Source organism: Neltuma alba, unplaced genomic scaffold (assembly GCF_004799145.2).
Source record: "Neltuma alba isolate B1F8T4 unplaced genomic scaffold, ASM479914v2 tig00011881_pilon, whole genome shotgun sequence".
Lineage (NCBI taxonomy): Eukaryota > Viridiplantae > Streptophyta > Magnoliopsida > Fabales > Fabaceae > Neltuma > Neltuma alba.
The window spans coordinates 495552-514022 of NW_021636483.1; the positions used below are offsets into that span (position 1 = coordinate 495552).

Consider the following 18471-nt stretch of genomic DNA (forward strand, 5'->3'; position numbering starts at 1 on the left):
GAAGTGGCCACCATTATTGATCCAAAGAATGAACATATATGTGAACATGACTGTTTGCGTGTGTGTAGAGAGAGAGAGAGAGAGAGAGAGAGAGAGAGGGGAACCGGTTTCAAGGAAAATATGATGACACTGGGAATCTGCAAATTGCAAGTTAGGATGATGAAGTTGCAGGAGCTTCCATCTTCATTGAAGAGCTAATAGAAATGGAGCGTCTGAATGAACATAAGCTGTTGGGATGCATTTTAAGCTTTTGTAATTTGCAGAAGAAGATGGATGTGGATAATGCTTTTAAGGTTATGATGAAGCCCCCATGAAAAAACAAAATATCTCTGTGGATAAGATTTCTTTTCAATTCTAGGAAGAATGAATAGAAACTAGGAATAAGTTATCCACAACAACATTTGAAAATAAACATATTAAAATTAGAGAATTAAAAAAAGATTTTATAAAATTAAGACATCCAATTAAAAAAATCTTTCTCCTGATTTATAGTATTTTTTTAAATATAAGGACATTTTAGAAATGTGCAATATATAAACATCTCTCATCTTAATTCTCTAAATTTAATTTAAATGAATCAAATATTATTTTTAATTAAACTCTAATATATTTAACATTGAATAAAACAAGATAAAGACATATCAATATTTTAATCATCAGTTTATAAAAAAATACTCCTTTGGTCCTATTTATAAAGCTATTTATAAGGCAGAGAAAGAAGGTTCTTTTTGGTTATATTTATAAGTCACTTCATTAAATTTTTATCATAAATGTACCATATTGTCTTTCATTTATTATAGTTATTTTTTTTAACGGAATATATATTAAATAGGGGTAAAACCAGCGTTTTAAAAGCCGGACCGGACGGTCGGACCGGTCCGGCCGGTGACCGGAATGCCCTCCGGCTCGGTTAACATAATTCACCCACCTTGCTGGTTAAACCGTTTCAAGCCGCTTTAAGCCGGCATTTGGACCGGAAGCCGGGACGGTTTCGCAAGAACCAGACGGCCTGAATCTTTTACTCAGTTGTGAGCCAAAGAAGGAAGAAGAAAGAAGAAGAAGAAGAAGAAAAATAGGAGATCAAGAAAGAAACGAGAAGATGGAAGAAGATGATATAAAGGGGAAAAAAACACAACCTCAAAGCATCCGAATCCACCAACGTTGCTAGCTACGACGGCCATGAACGCGGAAAACCAAAGCTGCAATATCCTGAAAGAATAGAGGGTTCAGATGCGAAAACAAGATTATGCCGATGGTTTGTTCTTGAGAGTGCGGTAGAAGTAATAACTTTAATTTAATACCTGCAACCATCCCACACGTTTACCTAGGAATCGTTTTACTTTTTTTTTTTTAATTTCAAATTTCTATCTATATATCTTTGTTTTATATAGTTATTTCTCATTTCTTATTTTATTTATGTTTTTATTATTTTCAATAATTTTGTGAGGTATAATTATATGAGCTTGTTAACTCATTATAAAATTGAGATATTTAAGTGTTTCTTAATTTTTTTTAAAAAATAATATGATATTTATTTCTTATACCTATATGGCTATATTATTATATGGGTATATAATTTTTTTTTAATTATTATGTTACCGGTCTAACCGAACAGCTGAACCGATCCAACCGGTTAAACCATGACCCGCTGCTTTTTCCGGGTGGACATCCGGCTCGGCTTTTAAAACATTGGGTAAAACTGAAAAGTTAATATATTTTAATAAAGAGTTAATGCAATTTAAAGTTTTTCTTGATCTGTGTAAAACATGTTGAAAATGTCATATAAATAGAACCAGCAGGGTAATTATTTCACTTGGGAAAAAAAAAAACCAAAAGCGAAAAAAAAAGAAAGAAACCCGTCGACTCTCAAATCAATGGTTCAGAAACAATCACATCATCTGGTTAACTTAAATAGTCAAGTTTATAAGTTTAGAGTTTTCACTTTTCAATTGGTCTTGCGAAAATAACAAGAATTAGACATGTTTTCAACCATTAAACTTGCTTCTAATGACCGATAAACAGCTGAGCATAGCTAAAATGACAGTATCACTATCACAGTATCACAAGGAGACAAAGCAAATTGCTTTATTAGTAGATTTTAAATCATAGTCCTTATTAATAAAACCAGCATCCAGAAAAATGGGCTACAAGCATTAAATAACATATGCATAACTTTTTCCCAAACACAGAACTTTGCTTTATACAAAATTAAACTGATACTAACTCCCTAGCATGAAGATGAAGCTACTCAGCAGTCAAGCTTGTTGGTCTTCACTGGACACCTCAAATCATAGCATAATATGACCCTTCCTCAAACCTTCAAATACTTGATGGCAGTCTGAACATCTTTATCGCCTCGGCCGCTGAAGTTAAGCACAACCTTGGCTCCATTCGGAAGGGTCGGGCATAGCTTCTCGAGATATGCCAAGGCGTGAGATGTCTCCAATGCTGGGATTATACCTTCAAGTCTTGAAACTCTCTTAAAAGCTGCACACACAAAAATATCCAAGAATGAAGCAGAAAAACAAAACCTGATAAAAACAACACCATATCTTAACTGAAATTTTTGCACAGAAAATTTAAGAATTTACAAAGTAAATGCCATGCACAATTAGAAATGGCCAGATAGTTCCCGCAGCAATGCATGTCTGTCATACTAACTGAAGAAAGTGACATTACACATGACCTACTCGTCGCTTTTAGGCGTTTTCTATGAGTTTTCCCAATAACAACATGATGCATCGATATTTCGCATAGAGTAGCTCTATATGATTGGGACTTTAAGAGAAGTTTCTCCAAGGGAACCCAAACAAGGTTTTGTCTTATTCCAGTTACCTATGGCAGTAATGTAGGGTGAAACAAAAACATATGATAAACGGGTAACAGATACTGTTGCGCACAATATAAACTTCAACAGATAATTGGGGGGGAAAAAAACAGAAAAGAAAAGAAAGATAGCTCTGAGACTTCTGGACAACATTTAAACTCTATTACACCTCGGTAATAGTAAACTCCTATTCCACTAGGAGTTCCACTTTGACGAGTTTCTCAACACAAACAAGCATACGCATCCAGGAAAGAAGGCATCATCGCCTGCTGATCACTTAAAGGACTTCAATTTTACCAAGAATCCTGATCTTGGATCACCAAATTATACCAAGACAAAGCAACTTAATCTGACTATTTCAAACTACCAAACACTAACAAAAATATTAAGTAAAGATTTGACACTTCAAGTTCATCATAGCCTCACACGTGCCTGCTCTATTAACTGACAGCAGCTGGAAATACTAGAAGAATCAATCTTCAGAAAAGACTTCATTCAACATGCCAGATAGGTATAATCTACTCACAATGCAACAGCCCAAGTGGAAACTATGTATAGTACCTAAGATATAATTAACCTTTCTTACCATCTCGAGAACATATATCTGAACGATGCATAAGCATTCTGAATTCGAAAACCACAAAATGATACCATATGCTGAAGCAAAGGCAAGACAAAGAAAACATAATAGCTATGTCTCTGTTAGATATAGCAAAAGTCAGGCTTGCCCTACCTTCCAATGCTTCTTCATCAGTGACACTATGATATTCAGCACGTCCCAAATCTTTCAAATAGCTGTGTTCAGGTCCAACACCAGGGTAATCCAAGCTGCACGATGCACATAATTCTTCATAAGAGAACAAGCAAAGTTCACAGGGGAAAAAGTAAATCAACAACACAAATATCAATCAGGAAAATTACCCTGCACTAATAGAATGAGGCTCAATTATCTGCCCATCATCATCCTGCAGCAGATAGCTCATAGCCCCATGTAAAATCCCAACTTCTCCCTTTGATAATGTTGCAGCATGCTTGCCACTGTCAAGGCCAAAACCTGCTGCCTCGACACCAATCAGCCTGACATCTTTGTCATCAACAAATTCATTGAAAAGTCCCATAGCATTTGAACCTCCACCAACACATGCAACCAGCACATCAGGTTTCCCTCCCCATTTTTCCAAAGCTTGTTTTCTGGTTTCCTTGCCAATCATAGAATGGAACTCTCTTACCATCATAGGATATGGATGTGGACCCGCAACGGAACCTAAAATATAATGAGTTGTCTCCACATTTGTCACCCAATCCCTTATAGCTTCCGATGTAGCATCCTTCAGAGTTGCTGTGCCAGAATGGACAGCTCTTACCTACATTATAGAGTTGCCCTATTAGAAAGCTCAATCATCATACTACATGCATAAAATTGTTATAGTAGTCAGTCTCAGGCAACTAGGTTGCATGAAACACATTTTTCCAGAAAGACTGCTAGCATAAATCAAAGTCAATAGCCCTTGCTTAGTCTTGGTTGATAACAATCTATATCCTACAAGCATTCTAGAATATTTTTAAAAGGTAAACAGTTGTTGAGATAAACCACTTCAAATAAAGACCATTCCCTTGTACTTTTCTGTATTGAAGACAACAGGAAGTATTAGGCAAAGAAAACGGCATAACAACTACAATTAACCTACCTCCGCACCAAGAAGACGCATCCTGAAGACATTAAGGGCTTGTCTTTCCATATCCTGTGCACCCATATAAATTATACATTCTAAACCAAATCTAGCACATACAGTAGCAGTGGCAACTCCATGCTGCCCAGCTCCAGTTTCCGCAATAATGCGTTTTTTACCCAACCGTTTGGCAAGCAAGGCTTGGGCAACAGCATTGTTAATTTTGTGAGCCCCAGTGTGGTTAAGATCTTCCCTCTTCAAATAGATGTGAGGCCCTTCACCATCAGGACGCTTATAATGCTCTGTCAACCTCTCTGCAAAATAAAGAGGATTCTCTCTCCCCACATAGTCTTTCAAAATCCCACCAAGTTCTCTCTGCAATTTCAAATATGTATCTCAGAGAGATTTCCATCATTTATTTCAGATAATTACGTTTCTAATTGTGTGTTTGTGTAGGGATAACAAGGAGCTAAAGAATTGTTGTTTCTGGCTCTGTTTGTGCGCGCGCGCGCGCGTGTGTGAGAGGGAGAGTGAGAGATTCTTAACGTAATATTGTAATGGTAACAAAAATATATATCTTCAAAAGTGGTTCTAGCGTTTAGAAAACTACTTCTAGAGTGCGCTGATCAACCAATTCTTTTTCAAATAACGTGTTCTGTATCTCTCAGCAACAGCATAGACGAAAGTAAACATCTTTATCTAAAATACCAGAAGTTGATAGTAACACAGGACAAAGAAGATTAACAGATAGAATGACATGTGAAAGTGCGACCTAATTTCAAATAAAATGCATCAAAATACCAATTACCAAAGCGATGATCATCGATTCATTACTCTACCTCACCGAACTGGTGTGTGAAAAATGGAAAAATCAAACCTATACATGCAATTAAATCCAGTGATATTGATGGAAAAACCTGAAAATCTTCATCAGCAGAAAGAGAATGAAACGCGGCCTCAAGCTCGCTGAGCGCATACATTAGAGTCTCAGGGACGTACTTGCCGCCAAATTTACCGAATCGGCCAAACGAATCGGGTCGCTGCAATACCATCGACCCATTTCCGTCTTCTGCGAGAACAGACGCAGGCTCTTTGACGAGCGAACACGAGACAGAAGGGGAAGTTCGAGTAACCCATGAAGAAGGGCAAGGAGTAAATTTGAGGAAGTTTGAGGGTAAATGCGAACAAGGGAACATCTCCTTTGGGATCATCCTTGTACAGTCGAAATGGTTTCTGCATGTAGCAGAGCTTGTAATGGGATCAGCCATGGCCGTGTGAGCTCTGATTGCAGAAATTTGATCAGAAATGAAGGGTTTATGAGAATGTAGAAATGAGACGAGCAAGAAGTAAAATTTATAGACTCAAATGTCGGCTTTTCTTCCTTGAATCGCAGTGAAAATCGAGTGGTTGCAAGTTTCAACACATCATCGTACGGGAGGTTTGGGGGGCCGGAAACGGACTCTTCATTCAGTACATTGAAGTTGAACAGACGGACATCGGATTATATGTAGTTTGTCTCATTGTCTGAGAGGGAAAATATATTTAGTCTAATCTTAATCTTAATTATATGAATAAAATCCCGATTTATGGCATTGCCATTTTTAGCCTAAAGTTTATCCCTTTTTTTCTCTTTGAAAAATTTGCCTGACCAGGAAAAAAAGGGCCTGTGATAGGATAGTGATATGATGCATTTTACTCGGATTTAGATTCCCTCCACTTCTTAATAAAATTATTAATCACTAATATTGTCAGGTTAAATATTTGAGGACCGCATATTTAATATATTTTATAAGATTATTAATAAAATGATAAATTATAAAAAATAAATAAATTGAAACTGCTACAGTTTAAAATTGTAATAAAAAATATTTTATAAAATATTAAATTTTCATCACCTAAATTTTAATCTAATAATTATAAGATAGAAAGTAGGTGGAGAATGAGAGGGAGAGAATCTAAATCCATTTTAACCAGTTATATATGAAACAAACTTTTAATCATGAATTTGTTAGTTACATTTATAATTCGGTGATTGTGCTATTTAAAAAAGTGTTTGTAATAAAGATTGAGGAATATTGTTTAAATCTGAGACAGATGTCTATATTTACAAGGTTTTGTTGACTGTTTCATGCTTCCTTTTAAATTGGTCAAAATACAATTTAGGATTCTATTTTTAGCTCCATTTCAACGTCTAACTTTAACTTAATAATAGATAATTAATACTCCGTCAATTTCAATTGCAATAGTGCCTGGTTTTTTGTATCTTAGACTGAAATAGCTCTTTCAAATTCGGATGAGTTCTCTTATGATTATCTCCTTTGAAAATGATCCATCATTTTCCCAAGTATTATTTTTCTCCTACTTAAAATACATTTTCAACATATTTTACTAAAACTTTAAAAAATAAATTTTCTTTAAAATAATTTTTTAAATTTATATACATTTAATATATTCACACACACACACTAAAAGCCTAAACAAATGACAATCACACTAAATATAAGGATAAAATAGAACAATCACTTAATAAACTTAATAAAATGTCGGCAAATTTTTTCTTTTTTCTTTTTGCCAACTGAAAAAAAAAATCTCTTTCTTCCTACAAATAACACTAGGAGAGTATAATTATAAATTGTAAGCAAAATATTCGCGTCATTTCCAAAAACGTATGTGTCATCCAAAAATGCGTGGTCGCTGTCGGACCACGACATATTTTGTCTGCACCAAAAAAGACGAAGAACACGTGCGCAAAGCCGCAAAGTTAGAGCAGATGATTAATAAAACTTTTTATATTATAATATATTGTATAATAATATAAATTGAATTTTTTCTTAGCAAAGTAACTTTAACAATTATCCAAATATAAAACAGAGAACTATAAACCACACAACACAATGAAATACATGAAGAATTTTAGCATTTAATTAAAGCCTATTGAATATAGACACGTTGACATTGAACAGAAAACCTTTTTGAAGGTAAGAGTTGCTAAAAAAAAAAAAAAAACCTACGGTTCAAAGCTACAACTACAATTCAAAAAAACAAATCACTTCCATAGAAATTTCTTGATCAACAATATGAGACATTTAAAAAATCATACTTATTTATCAATTTTACTCCTACAATTAATACTTATAGGGAAACTGACCCAAAAAAAAAAGCTAAAACTAATTAAATCCTAAATCAGGTTTGGTTATAAGATTTTATTTAGTACTGACAATATTAAATTTGTAAGTGCAATAAATTTTTATAAAAATTCCTTATTTAGTATTTAGTAATTTTTAACTTTTTTTAATTATTTTTCCATACTTATATGTGACACGCTATGCTTTTCTCTCTTCCCATTACAACCTCATTTAATGAGCAAAGTCTTTTTTTTTTTTGATATAATTCAAAGGATTCTCAACGCACTTTAAACTTGAGACTAACCTGTATTAAATTAAGAATGTTAAAATTAAAATCTTTCTAATAAATATGCTGCTCAAGATTCAAAGTTATATTGACAAGACCACTTATCATTTCAATTAATTACCTGGGGGTCAACAAAATATATCAATTTCAAACAAACTTAATAAATTAATTGCTATATTTTGAGGTGTGAGATGAAGAAAAGGACAGTAAAGAAATGAGAAAAAAATATTGTGCAAAAATTATGCAGCTCATTAGTCAGTAAAAGTCTTCTTTTATGGAACAGGACAAGACAAGAAGTGTCGCAAAACAAATTACGAAACCGGTAAAAATTTATCCTCCTCATAACAATTTAATATATTCACACACACACACACACACTAAAAGCCTAAACAAATGACAATCACAATAAATATAAGGATAAAATAGAACATTCACTTAATAAATTTAATAAAATGTAGGAAATTTTTTTTTTTCTTTTTGCCAACTGTAAAAAAAAAACCTCTTTCTTCCTACAAATAACACTAGGAGATTATAATTATAAATTGTAAAGGTTTGTTTAAAGTTAAAAAAGACAACCACTAACGTTATAAGCAAAATATTCGCATCATTTCCAAAAATGTGTGTCATCCAAAAATGCGTGGTCGCTGTCGGACCACGACATATTTTGTCTGCACCAAAAAAGATGAAGAACACGTGCGCAAAGCCGTAAAGTCAGAGCAGATGATTAATCAAACTTTTTATATTATAATATATTGTATAATAATATAAATTGTATATAAATTGAATATTTTTCTTAGCAAAGTAACTTTAACAATTATCCAAATATAAAACAGAGAACTATAAACCACACAACACAATGAAATACATGAAGAATTTTAGCATTTAATTAAAGCCTATTGAATATAGACACGTTGACATTGAACAGAAAACCTTTTTGAAGGTAAGAGTTGTTAAAAAAAAAAAAAAAACCTACGGTTCAACGCTACAACTACAATTCAAAAAATAAATCACTTCCATAGAAATTTCTTGATCAACAATATAAGACATTTAAAAAATCATACTTATTTATCAATTTTACTCCTACAATTAATACTTATAGGGAAACTGACAAAAAAAAGAAGCTAAAACTTATTAAATCCTAAATCAGGTTTGATTATAAGATTTACTTAATATTGACAATATTAAATTTGTAAATGACAATAAATTTTTATAAAAATTCCTTATTTAGTATTTAGTAATTTAACTTTTTTTTTAAATTATTTTTCCATATTTATATGTGACTCTCTATACCTTTCTCTCTTCCCATTACAACCTCATTTAATATGAGCAAAGTCATGTTTTTTTATATAATTCAGAATATTCTCAACTCATTTTAAATTTGAGACTAACCTCTATTAAATTAAGAGTATTAAAATTTAAAATTTTCTAATAAATATGCTTCTCAAGATCCAGAGTTATATTGACAAGACCGCTTATCATTTCAATTAATTACTCGCAGGTCAACAAAATATATCAATTTCAAACATAATAAGTTAATTGCTATATTTTGAGGCGTGAGATGAAGAAAAGGACAGTGAAAAAATGAGAAAAAAAATTATGCAGCTCATTAGTCAGTAAAAGCCTTTTTTTACGGAAGGGGACAAGACAAGGGTCGAAAAACAAATTACGAAACCGGTAAAAATTTATCCTCCTCATAACAGACTCGCGCGCGAACGATTTTTCTAATAGCAGCGCAAAAGGGAAATGAGTCAAAAACTTGGATTTTATATAATTTTATAATGCGAGGAATAGATTTTTTTGCTTTTTGTGACGAGAAATATATTTTAAAAGCAATATATATATATATATATATATATAGAGAGAGAGAGAGAGAGAGCTCTTTTGAAATTAACAATGCCATCGTCTTATTAAAATAAAGTCTAATCGCATCTCATTAACATTCATAAGCGCATACACTAGGTGTTACAGCCAATATTTTTTTTTTTGATATCTTGGTGTTGTATTCTACAGAAAAAATTACCAAAATTCAAGCAACATGGCATCTATCAAGAGAAATTAAATACACAGAAGATGAACATGATCAAAATAACCTGCTGATGGGAGTGTTTGTCACTTCCAATGAGCAGAAAGGGCAAGATTTGACCAAGACTCTGCTCATCACCCAATAGAGTTTTCATGTAATAACACATACTCTCGGCTGCCGATAAAAAGAAAAACAAAAAATTAAGTGGTGATTTTTTTTTGGGGGGGGGGGGGGGGTTCTAGCTAATTATATGCAATCAAAACAAATGCAGTCAGGAACTAGCAAGATCTGTTTCTTACCTACTGTTGCCGAATCTAATTGTGTCCTTCTCACGTAGCTCATAATAACGTTGAGGTTCAATGGGGCTCTCCTGCAAAAAGAGCAGCAAGCTTCAGACGGAATCATACATTACCTAGTTTCAGTATTTCATCCTACCACAACATATGAAAATATTAAGAAACTGATCATTGGTATCTTCAGTTACTACTTACATTAATGAAAGTTTTGTTGGTGCTTCCGAGGTCCATTAAGTAAGGCCTAGCGGAGAAGCAAAGAGGATGTCAGGTTCTTCTGAAATTGAAATTACAGCTTAGATAGGGAATGGACGAAAATTGCTACCTTATTTGTTTCAACATCATACCATCAGGTTGCTCCTTTTCGACTTGCCTGAAAACACAAGTAACAAAGAAACTTGAGAAAAATTCAATTAGGGCAACAACCATGCTGGAGATTATGCTATTATGGATCTACATTAAGATGTTTTCATTTTCTTTGTGGTTTTTCAATTAAGAAATGTTTGTTTCTAGTACTTACCTCCAACTATCATAATCCCAGATAAAAGAGGAGAGTTGTGTTAAGCCCTTAACAGCTACTATAAAACTCTATCGAATATCTTATGAACATGGATCAATGACAACATAGTGCTAATGCTAGTTCATTGTCCATGAATAGTGACAAATGAGCAAGAGCCACTGCATGTTAGTCCATGAGAACAAGATCAGATTTAGTACTTGGGAATATTGGGACAATATCTTGAAAATATATGGAGGTGGTCAGAGTTATGAAATAGAAATTTAACACCTTAAAACTAAATGGGCTGGAGAAAAACCTATGGAACTTGTAGATTTCAAACTTTGGTAAACGGACAAAAGGGGACTAGTATCATCATTGATGAAGAGCGGAAGAATGCGGTGGAAGTGAAAAGGGTTGGGGACATAATCATATCCAACCAACCAAGAAAAAGTTGATGCCGGGTATAAAAATTCGGCATGTTGAGAATTACATGGATGACTAGGTTGATTGTAACAATGACCACTGATATAAGGAAACTTCCCCAACACAAGATAGACACGTAGTCATGGGCAGCAGCCTGGGAATAACACTTTGCTAATGATAACTCCATGGTCTAGAAAATGATAACTCCAAGTTAGGAGTACCCAAATAGTGTTGAAAATTACGCTATTACACATCTGCTTTAATTAAATTGTTGTTATCTTATTTCATTTTGTAATTAAGGCTCCTTCATTTTAGTTAATTTCAGAGCTTCTATGTCTTAGAAATAGCCCAAGTGATTTGTTGAGGTTAAGATAGAGTTCCCCAATTTTAAAAGTTGTCTTTTTGCTAGAAGCATCTGCACCCCTTATCTTCTCTACATGTACAAAGCTGTACCAAATCCAAATTCAAAGTACAATTAAAACCTTGAATGTACTAAAATAACATCATAAATTGCTTAAATTAATGGAATACCTAAATTGGATAACAGCATGTTGCTTGCTGCAGGAAGGATGATCTGTTGGGACATCTGCAACCCTTCTTTCCCTTCCAAAAAGATACCAACTTTGTCGATGTATGTAAAGGGGCTCTGCAAATAATATGCAATTTGTAAGCAAAATAAGAAGGTGTCTTTGGTGGAGAGATTTTCATTCTAGTTTTTTGCATTGAGAGTAAGAATTAGAGATTTCAAATATAACAGTTTTCAACGCAAGAAAAACCGGCAAAACAGCATATTAAATGAAGATATGATAGTTACAACAGGACCGGAAACAACAAAAGTGCAAGGGTAATATCAAACAAGGAATAAACGTACAACTATTAAATCAGAAGAAACTTGAAAATCAGCAGCGAACAAAGCAAAGTAATCTAGCCAAGAATAGTCGCTCATCTATTGAATTAAAATAAAAATAAAATGCGCATAGTACTCACAATTCTGATGATCAAGTAATAACTTGTACGGCATTCACGGAACCAAGTACGAAAAGTCAGGACTCAGGACCAAGAAAGCAGAGCTTACTCTTATTCATGAAGCAAAGTGCTACACGTTTAAAGAAGATAAGGTGGACAGAAGAGAAGTGTACGGTGTAAGACAATTGGGAAGTATGAAGATTATGATAAATAAGCAGGAAGCCAGAAGTATATAGACTAACCATTAGCACTTCACCACCCTTGAACACATAAAGCCTCCACTTTATATCAGGGTTTGACTAGCCTCTGGAGGTTCATTAAATAACAATTGTAACACCTGAAACAATATATTATTTAGCATACCAATTAATTGGAAAAGAGATTAATCTAAAATGAAATTGAAAGATTTATATGCATACGCAAACAAAAGTCAAGCCTCTTCTATTTTATAAAACTACGTAAACTTCTCTTGAAAAGCTACACAAACCTTCCTTATTTTCCTGATTTTCACACAATTCCCCTATTCAAGGAATCTTTGTGTAGGATCTAAAATATAGGGGGAGATTATAGAATATTCAGGCATGGTTGAAGTATTTTATTGTATAAACAAGTTGATATCTGACCTCTGACTCTGTTGGTTTCTGCAGCAAGCTTTCCAGACAGCTCAAACGAAGGTTTATGCTGCAAATGGCAACGAAGATTAAGAAAAACCAGCAGAAATAGAACATTTGAAAACCCCAACTTCTCATTAATACAAAATTATTCAGAGCCTTTAATTTGCCTAAGCATGTTGATTTATCTTAAAATTTCTCCACATAACTAAGTAAAATACAGATAATCTGAGTTCATATCACGTGCCTACACATTTACTGCGTTAATGCAAGTATAAATACAGTAGTTTATTTTTTATTTTTAATTGAATAATTCACACTCCTCTTCCCTGAGGTTTTTAATGCGTACATTCATAGACCCCCTAGCTTCAATTTTTATGGGGACATCCCTTCCATAAATAGAATTGTCATAGGTCATCGATGGAGCTTATAACATCTCACCATTATATCCATTTTTCCCCTTAGAAATTACCAATTGCTTGAGTTGATGCAGCATAAATAATCAAAAAGTCAGTTAATGCTAGGTTTAAACCTATTTATAAATTCAGGGATCTAGTCCAGGTAAAAAATTAAGCATTGTAAGCTCTTAATACTTAAGGGCACACGAATCTAATATACTCTTCAGCTTTACACCCTTTTCTATTTTTCATTCTTTTTCACAAATGCAAATGAGCTGCAACTAGCTAAATTAAATAGTGCAAGCAACAAATCCCACAAACAGGCTAGACCATACCTTCTGTTTCTCTTCCAAAGCCTCTTCAGCTGCCTTCATCTTTGCTACTGAATCATTCTCATCATCCCTGCAACAATAGCAGACATTTCATCAGAAGCTATACAAATTTTAATCAATGGAAAGGCAGAGCAGCAAAATCTTCAAGAGCCAAGGCAAAAATAAAGAGAATATAAAGTAAAACCTTCAATCCATATCATTGATATAAAGCATGGGACCATCCTTGTTTAAACATGTAACACCTTTTTAACATCTTGAGAAGAATTTATTATCATCTTGACTGCGGTTTGAAAAAATAGTTGTGGCTTGATATAAGAGCATAAATCCTCCAAAAGCAAGCAAATCATCAATCAATCATGTCAACATATCTGGTGAATATATATTAGTTAGTCAAAAACAAAATCAGAGTATCAGATCTAAAGACGTTATAACTGACCGAACAAATGGTCAACCAACATGCAAACTATATTATAACAGTAACTCACCGTGTTCAGTTCCTCTTGAATTTGTCATCTGCCAAAGAAAAAATAGTCCAACCATAAGTTCCACGCAAAACTTCAACATGAAACCAAAGGAAGTGCACAGCAGGAAGAGAAAGGAACCAAAGGAAAAAATGACAGTCAAAAGGTTTGGAAGAATAAATAAATCATTAGTCTGGGTTAAAGGGGAATGACTCCACCATCCACTACAAATACAAGGTCAGGGATAAAAGTTTAACTCGGTTGTTGAACGTCTTCTCATCAATTCATGGCACCAAGCAACCAGAAGACATGAAACAAAGTTTGGGAAAAAAGCCCCCCCCCAAAAAAAAACAGAGAGAGAGAGAGAGAGAGACTGACGTCTTTCTAAAAGCCCACCCGGCTAGGCATAACTCCTCCTTCCCCTCATCACCAAGAAAATAAAAGAAAAGAAGGGGTTTTAGAAAACAAATGCCACGACATCTAGGTTGATTAAAATGAAGAACAATAATCAGCAATCCTCTCCCCCTCTAGCCTCGAAATATAAGGGATGAATACGCATCACATAAAAAGGCTAATGTGAAAAGATAGTGTATTCATATGAAAAATATCACTACTGCATGACTACAATGATGTCTAGCTTTTATGATTTTGTCTCATCCACCGCATCTTTGCCAGCTTTAGTATTATGTTAGGCTTAAGCTGTTTTGGCTTTCCCAGAAGCTTAATATGAAAATACTGATCTTTGATTTGGAGAAGCTGGCAAAATCTAGGGCCTGCAGCAAGCGTTGACAGACAACACTCGGACCAGCAATGTACTTTCAGCAAGTTTAGCCCCACTAAGCTTTCCATGAGGCAAGCAGCATGCTTAACAAACTATGTTAATAAATGGCTTCAATTTTTTTTTCCTCATCATAAAAAATTACTCTATATGAGAAAAAGAAAGAAAATTAATGCCACAGCCCAATGTGTCAGTCAATGACAGTCTATCAGGGCATGTGACAACAGGATCTGACCCCCTTTATCATCACCCAATTAGCGACCATCAAACCAAATAAAATCATAAGCTTAACTAATTTTAATAGAAGTATCCAAAGCCCCAAACAGGTTCAAGCAAATGCATAGGGTCTTCAATTATCTTTTCATTTTTGTCTGTAAGGCAAATCGCTTCTCCAATCAACAATCCTAGCTCAAGCTTCATTTCAAAATTTGAGGTCTCCCAACCATATTCAACACTGAAGAACTGCAATGGTTCTGAATTGATTGTTTATTCAAATGAGGTAGCCGAAATAAATAGAGTACAGAAACCCTAATAGATGAGGGTGATAGGCCGAAATCCTAGTGATTGACTTAGATCCTAGGAAATACAAATTCAAATAATAATAAAGATGAAAACAGAATAATTTCCTAGATACTAGATTACATAATAAATTTAAATTTCAGACTAGTGCTAACTAGGGTTAGGGTTTTTAGGCCCGTAGCCCAATTCCTCTTTTGTCGCCAACAAACACCATTGTGGCATTATCTTTGTCAAGCAAATCGCAGCCCACTGCTTATAATCATACTCAAAAGATGCCTTTCTTTCTCTTAAATCAGCTGGCAGCCTCATACTCATGGGATAAACTACAACAACAAGCCATATCCCACTAAGAGATGTGGACTTCATTCAAGCGTTGTGCATAAATATTCGATCATGCTTAGTTCTTTAACCAAACCAACTCTCATCATTCCATCCGTTGATTGAATACAGAACATCATCTAACAATACCTAGATTTGCCACCCATATCATACACTGATATAACACTTGATACATACTTTCCCGCACAAGTCATATGAACAATGATATACCAATATATGAAACAATAGCAATTTAAATGCTGACTCTACAATGCATTGCAACATAAAGTTTACTTAGATGCTTGTAGAAATAATTAAAGACATGCGAGTGAAATATCTAATATTTATTGAAAGCATGATGTTGTTAGCTCGGGTAAATCTACCAGTATCCCTTCACAACTCCGTTCTTTCAAAATAAAACAAAAACTTCAACAAAAACACAAAAACAAAAATATCGCAGTCGTTTGAGCAAACAATAATCCTTAGCAAAACTATCAATTGATGCATTTAAATCGAATAAAAAATAGTATTGAACTCTAAGCATTATTCACAGGGTTGGATATCACCAGACACCTCATCACGAGCCATCAGATGCTGAGGAGACGGAGATCTGTGCCTGTTTCCTGCCATTGCGATGATGCTCAGGAGAAGTAGTAGGCCTCTCATGTCTGGACCTTGAAGACCGTTTCTGCCGCTGTCATTGTGGTTATCATCAATTTCATTCCCTTCAAGAGGTCCTACATCTTCTCGATCCTTCCGTTATCACCATATCTTCATCCGAATTCCTTCTCCATCATCTCAGCTCTATCCATCCTTCCAGTTCTCTCCCCCATCTCTTGATTTCTTCGCTGTCCACGGCCAGCTGTGCTCTTCTTCTGTGTACGCGGAGTTCGAGATGCGAGCTAGGAGCTAGCTGAGGACTCACGACGCTCTGCGATGAGCCGAGAGAGCCGAGTGGCGACTTCTGTGGTCAGAGCTCTCGTTGGCGGCGTCTCTCCTCGACCGGTCCTGCGCCAGAAAATCATGCTTTGTGGCGAATGGAGAAATGCCTGATGCGAGGAGGGTCATGCTTGTGGGAATGGGAATGTATCGGGTGATCTTTCTCTGTCTCTGTCTCTTTCTCGTTCTCTTTATCTTTCCCTTTCCCGGTCTCTTCGCGAGGAGGATGCTGGGCTTCTCCCGCGAGCCCTAGGCGGAGGAGATTCGGAGGAGTGACGCCCCATCAGATTCACAATGCTCAGGGCATTGAGTTTCTACAGAATACCAAAAGTTGATGAGGACAACAAAGAAAATAAAGCGATAATGGAAAGAGGAAAGAGGACAGCAGCTTGCGAATTCGGAACTTGAAGACAGTGTTGTGCAGAGGAGCCTGGTGGTTACAGGTTAGTACGCTGTGGAGAGAGAGAGGGAAGAAGGGGGTTAGGGTTTATCAACTCAGATTTTCTATTTCAGTTGGCTACCATTTGATCTGGTGGATTATTCCTTGAGGCGTCATTTCATTTTCATTTCACAATTTTTTTAAGAAAAAAATATGTTTTAATATTTTTAATAAAATATTTTCAAATATTAATTTTTTTATCTTAAAAAATTAAATACAAATATTTTGATAAAAAAGTACTTTCCAATAAAACCCATTTTATAGCATGATACAGAAAAAAAAAAAAAAGTTTACGCAATTTTAATAAATATATATAAAAAATTAAGGGAATATGGAAACATGTTGGCCAATAATTTTTTTTCTCGTGTATAAATATCATCTTAATATTCTAAGTAACTTTATATTAGAAAGCACTAAATGTAAACAATTCTTTCAATTAAGATGCTGTCCATAGACCGTAATTGATAAGAAAATTAGAAAAATTTTCAAAAAAATAATTATTAAATTTCAAAATTCGAAATCAGAAATTACTATAAAAAATGTGTTACTATTTGTTTTTTGAATGTAATCATTTTCTTTACAAATATAGTAACCAATACTAATTTAGAATTTTAAAATTCAACAGCAATTTCTAAAAAAAAATTTCAATAAAATTTATTCGTTCTATCTTTTTTTTTTTTTTGGGGTTTTATTTCCCTTCTGTGCTTAAATTTGTTGCTGCTGATAACATCAGTGCTCAATCCTTTAACTTGCCAACGTTGCCATTAACCTTTCGCGTAAAATATGCTATCAAATCTAAGTGATGCTAAATGCTGTTTTTTCTTTTTCTCAATTCAATAATAAGCTCAAAACGATCCTGTGTAGGTGGAAGAACCGTTCACTTTCAATTGAAGAAGGTCTTGGCTTCAGACCTCTAGAATTCTGATTAAACAGGTCTAGACTATCTGAAGAATCATCAAAAAAAATTTAAAAAAAAAAAAAGCCTCTAGGAAATGATGCAGAACAAGACACATGGAGAATGGAGGAGACAGCAAAATAGGATAGCAAGATAGTTTGATTCTCCCTTACCATTTCGTTCATCAAAGTGATCTGAACAAAGAGTTGTAGAATGATCTTGGCAAATGTTGATTCAAGGTTTGAAGCAGAAAACATGTTTAATTGAGTTTGAAAACCCAAGAGCCAAGATGGTGACAGTGAGGATGACTATTGACCATCCTCTTTCTTCAGGGGGTTTAAAAGAAAAAGAAAAGAGAAAGAAAAAAAGAAAGACTTTGGCCATAGAATCTCAGAAAATTTCCCCATTAGCTATCCAATAAATCAGCTAGAACTAAAGAGATCAAAGACAAGATCAGCTGGGTTGCTCAAGAAAGGAATTTCAATATCTACATATGGTATGAAAATTCCAGCAAGCCCCCCTTTTGATGAGTCAACAACATGACTTTCCTGAGCTCTCATACAAATACCACAGTAGTTTGGGAAAGCATCTTTCCATCAAAAGACTTCAGGATTAGTTTCTCACTCTCTACAACTAGGAGAACGCTGACATGGAAATTGAGAGATGACA

At 34.4% G+C, this 18471-nt stretch overlaps 1 protein-coding gene and 1 long non-coding RNA gene across 2 annotated transcripts; both read right to left on the reverse strand.

The window, feature by feature from the left end:
- Positions 1–2058: 2058 nt before the first annotated feature.
- Positions 2059–5908, reverse strand: LOC114718938 (tryptophan synthase beta chain 1). Its single transcript, XM_028904376.1, has 5 exons — positions 5415–5908; positions 4516–4872; positions 3749–4191; positions 3561–3655; positions 2059–2487 (listed from the first exon to the last, which is right to left on the reverse strand). Exons 1-5 carry the CDS (start codon positions 5763–5765, stop codon positions 2312–2314), a joined length of 1422 nt encoding a protein of 473 aa, XP_028760209.1. The 5' UTR covers positions 5766–5908; the 3' UTR covers positions 2059–2311.
- A 3877-nt stretch (positions 5909–9785) lies between these two features.
- Positions 9786–11757, reverse strand: LOC114718941 (uncharacterized). The gene is made up of 5 exons (XR_003737870.1): positions 11678–11757; positions 10550–10597; positions 10423–10468; positions 10231–10301; positions 9786–10105 (listed from the first exon to the last, which is right to left on the reverse strand). It is a non-coding gene; the product is annotated as an uncharacterized LOC114718941 (long non-coding RNA).
- Positions 11758–18471: the final 6714 nt, after the last annotated feature.

What these genes read in the sequence shown, in the direction of transcription:
- LOC114718938 (XM_028904376.1), bottom strand. Translation starts at nt 5,765, where the DNA reads ATGGCTGATCCCATTACAAGCTCTGCTACATGCAGAAACCATTTCGAC. An exon ending in TGCGTCTTCTTGGTGCGGAG is followed by an intron (nt 4,192 to 4,515) that starts GTAGGTTAATTG and finishes TCTATAATGTAG; the next exon opens with GTAAGAGCTGTCCATTCTGG. An exon ending in CCTCATTCTATTAGTGCAGG is followed by an intron (nt 3,656 to 3,748) that starts GTAATTTTCCTG and finishes TGCATCGTGCAG; the next exon opens with CTTGGATTACCCTGGTGTTG.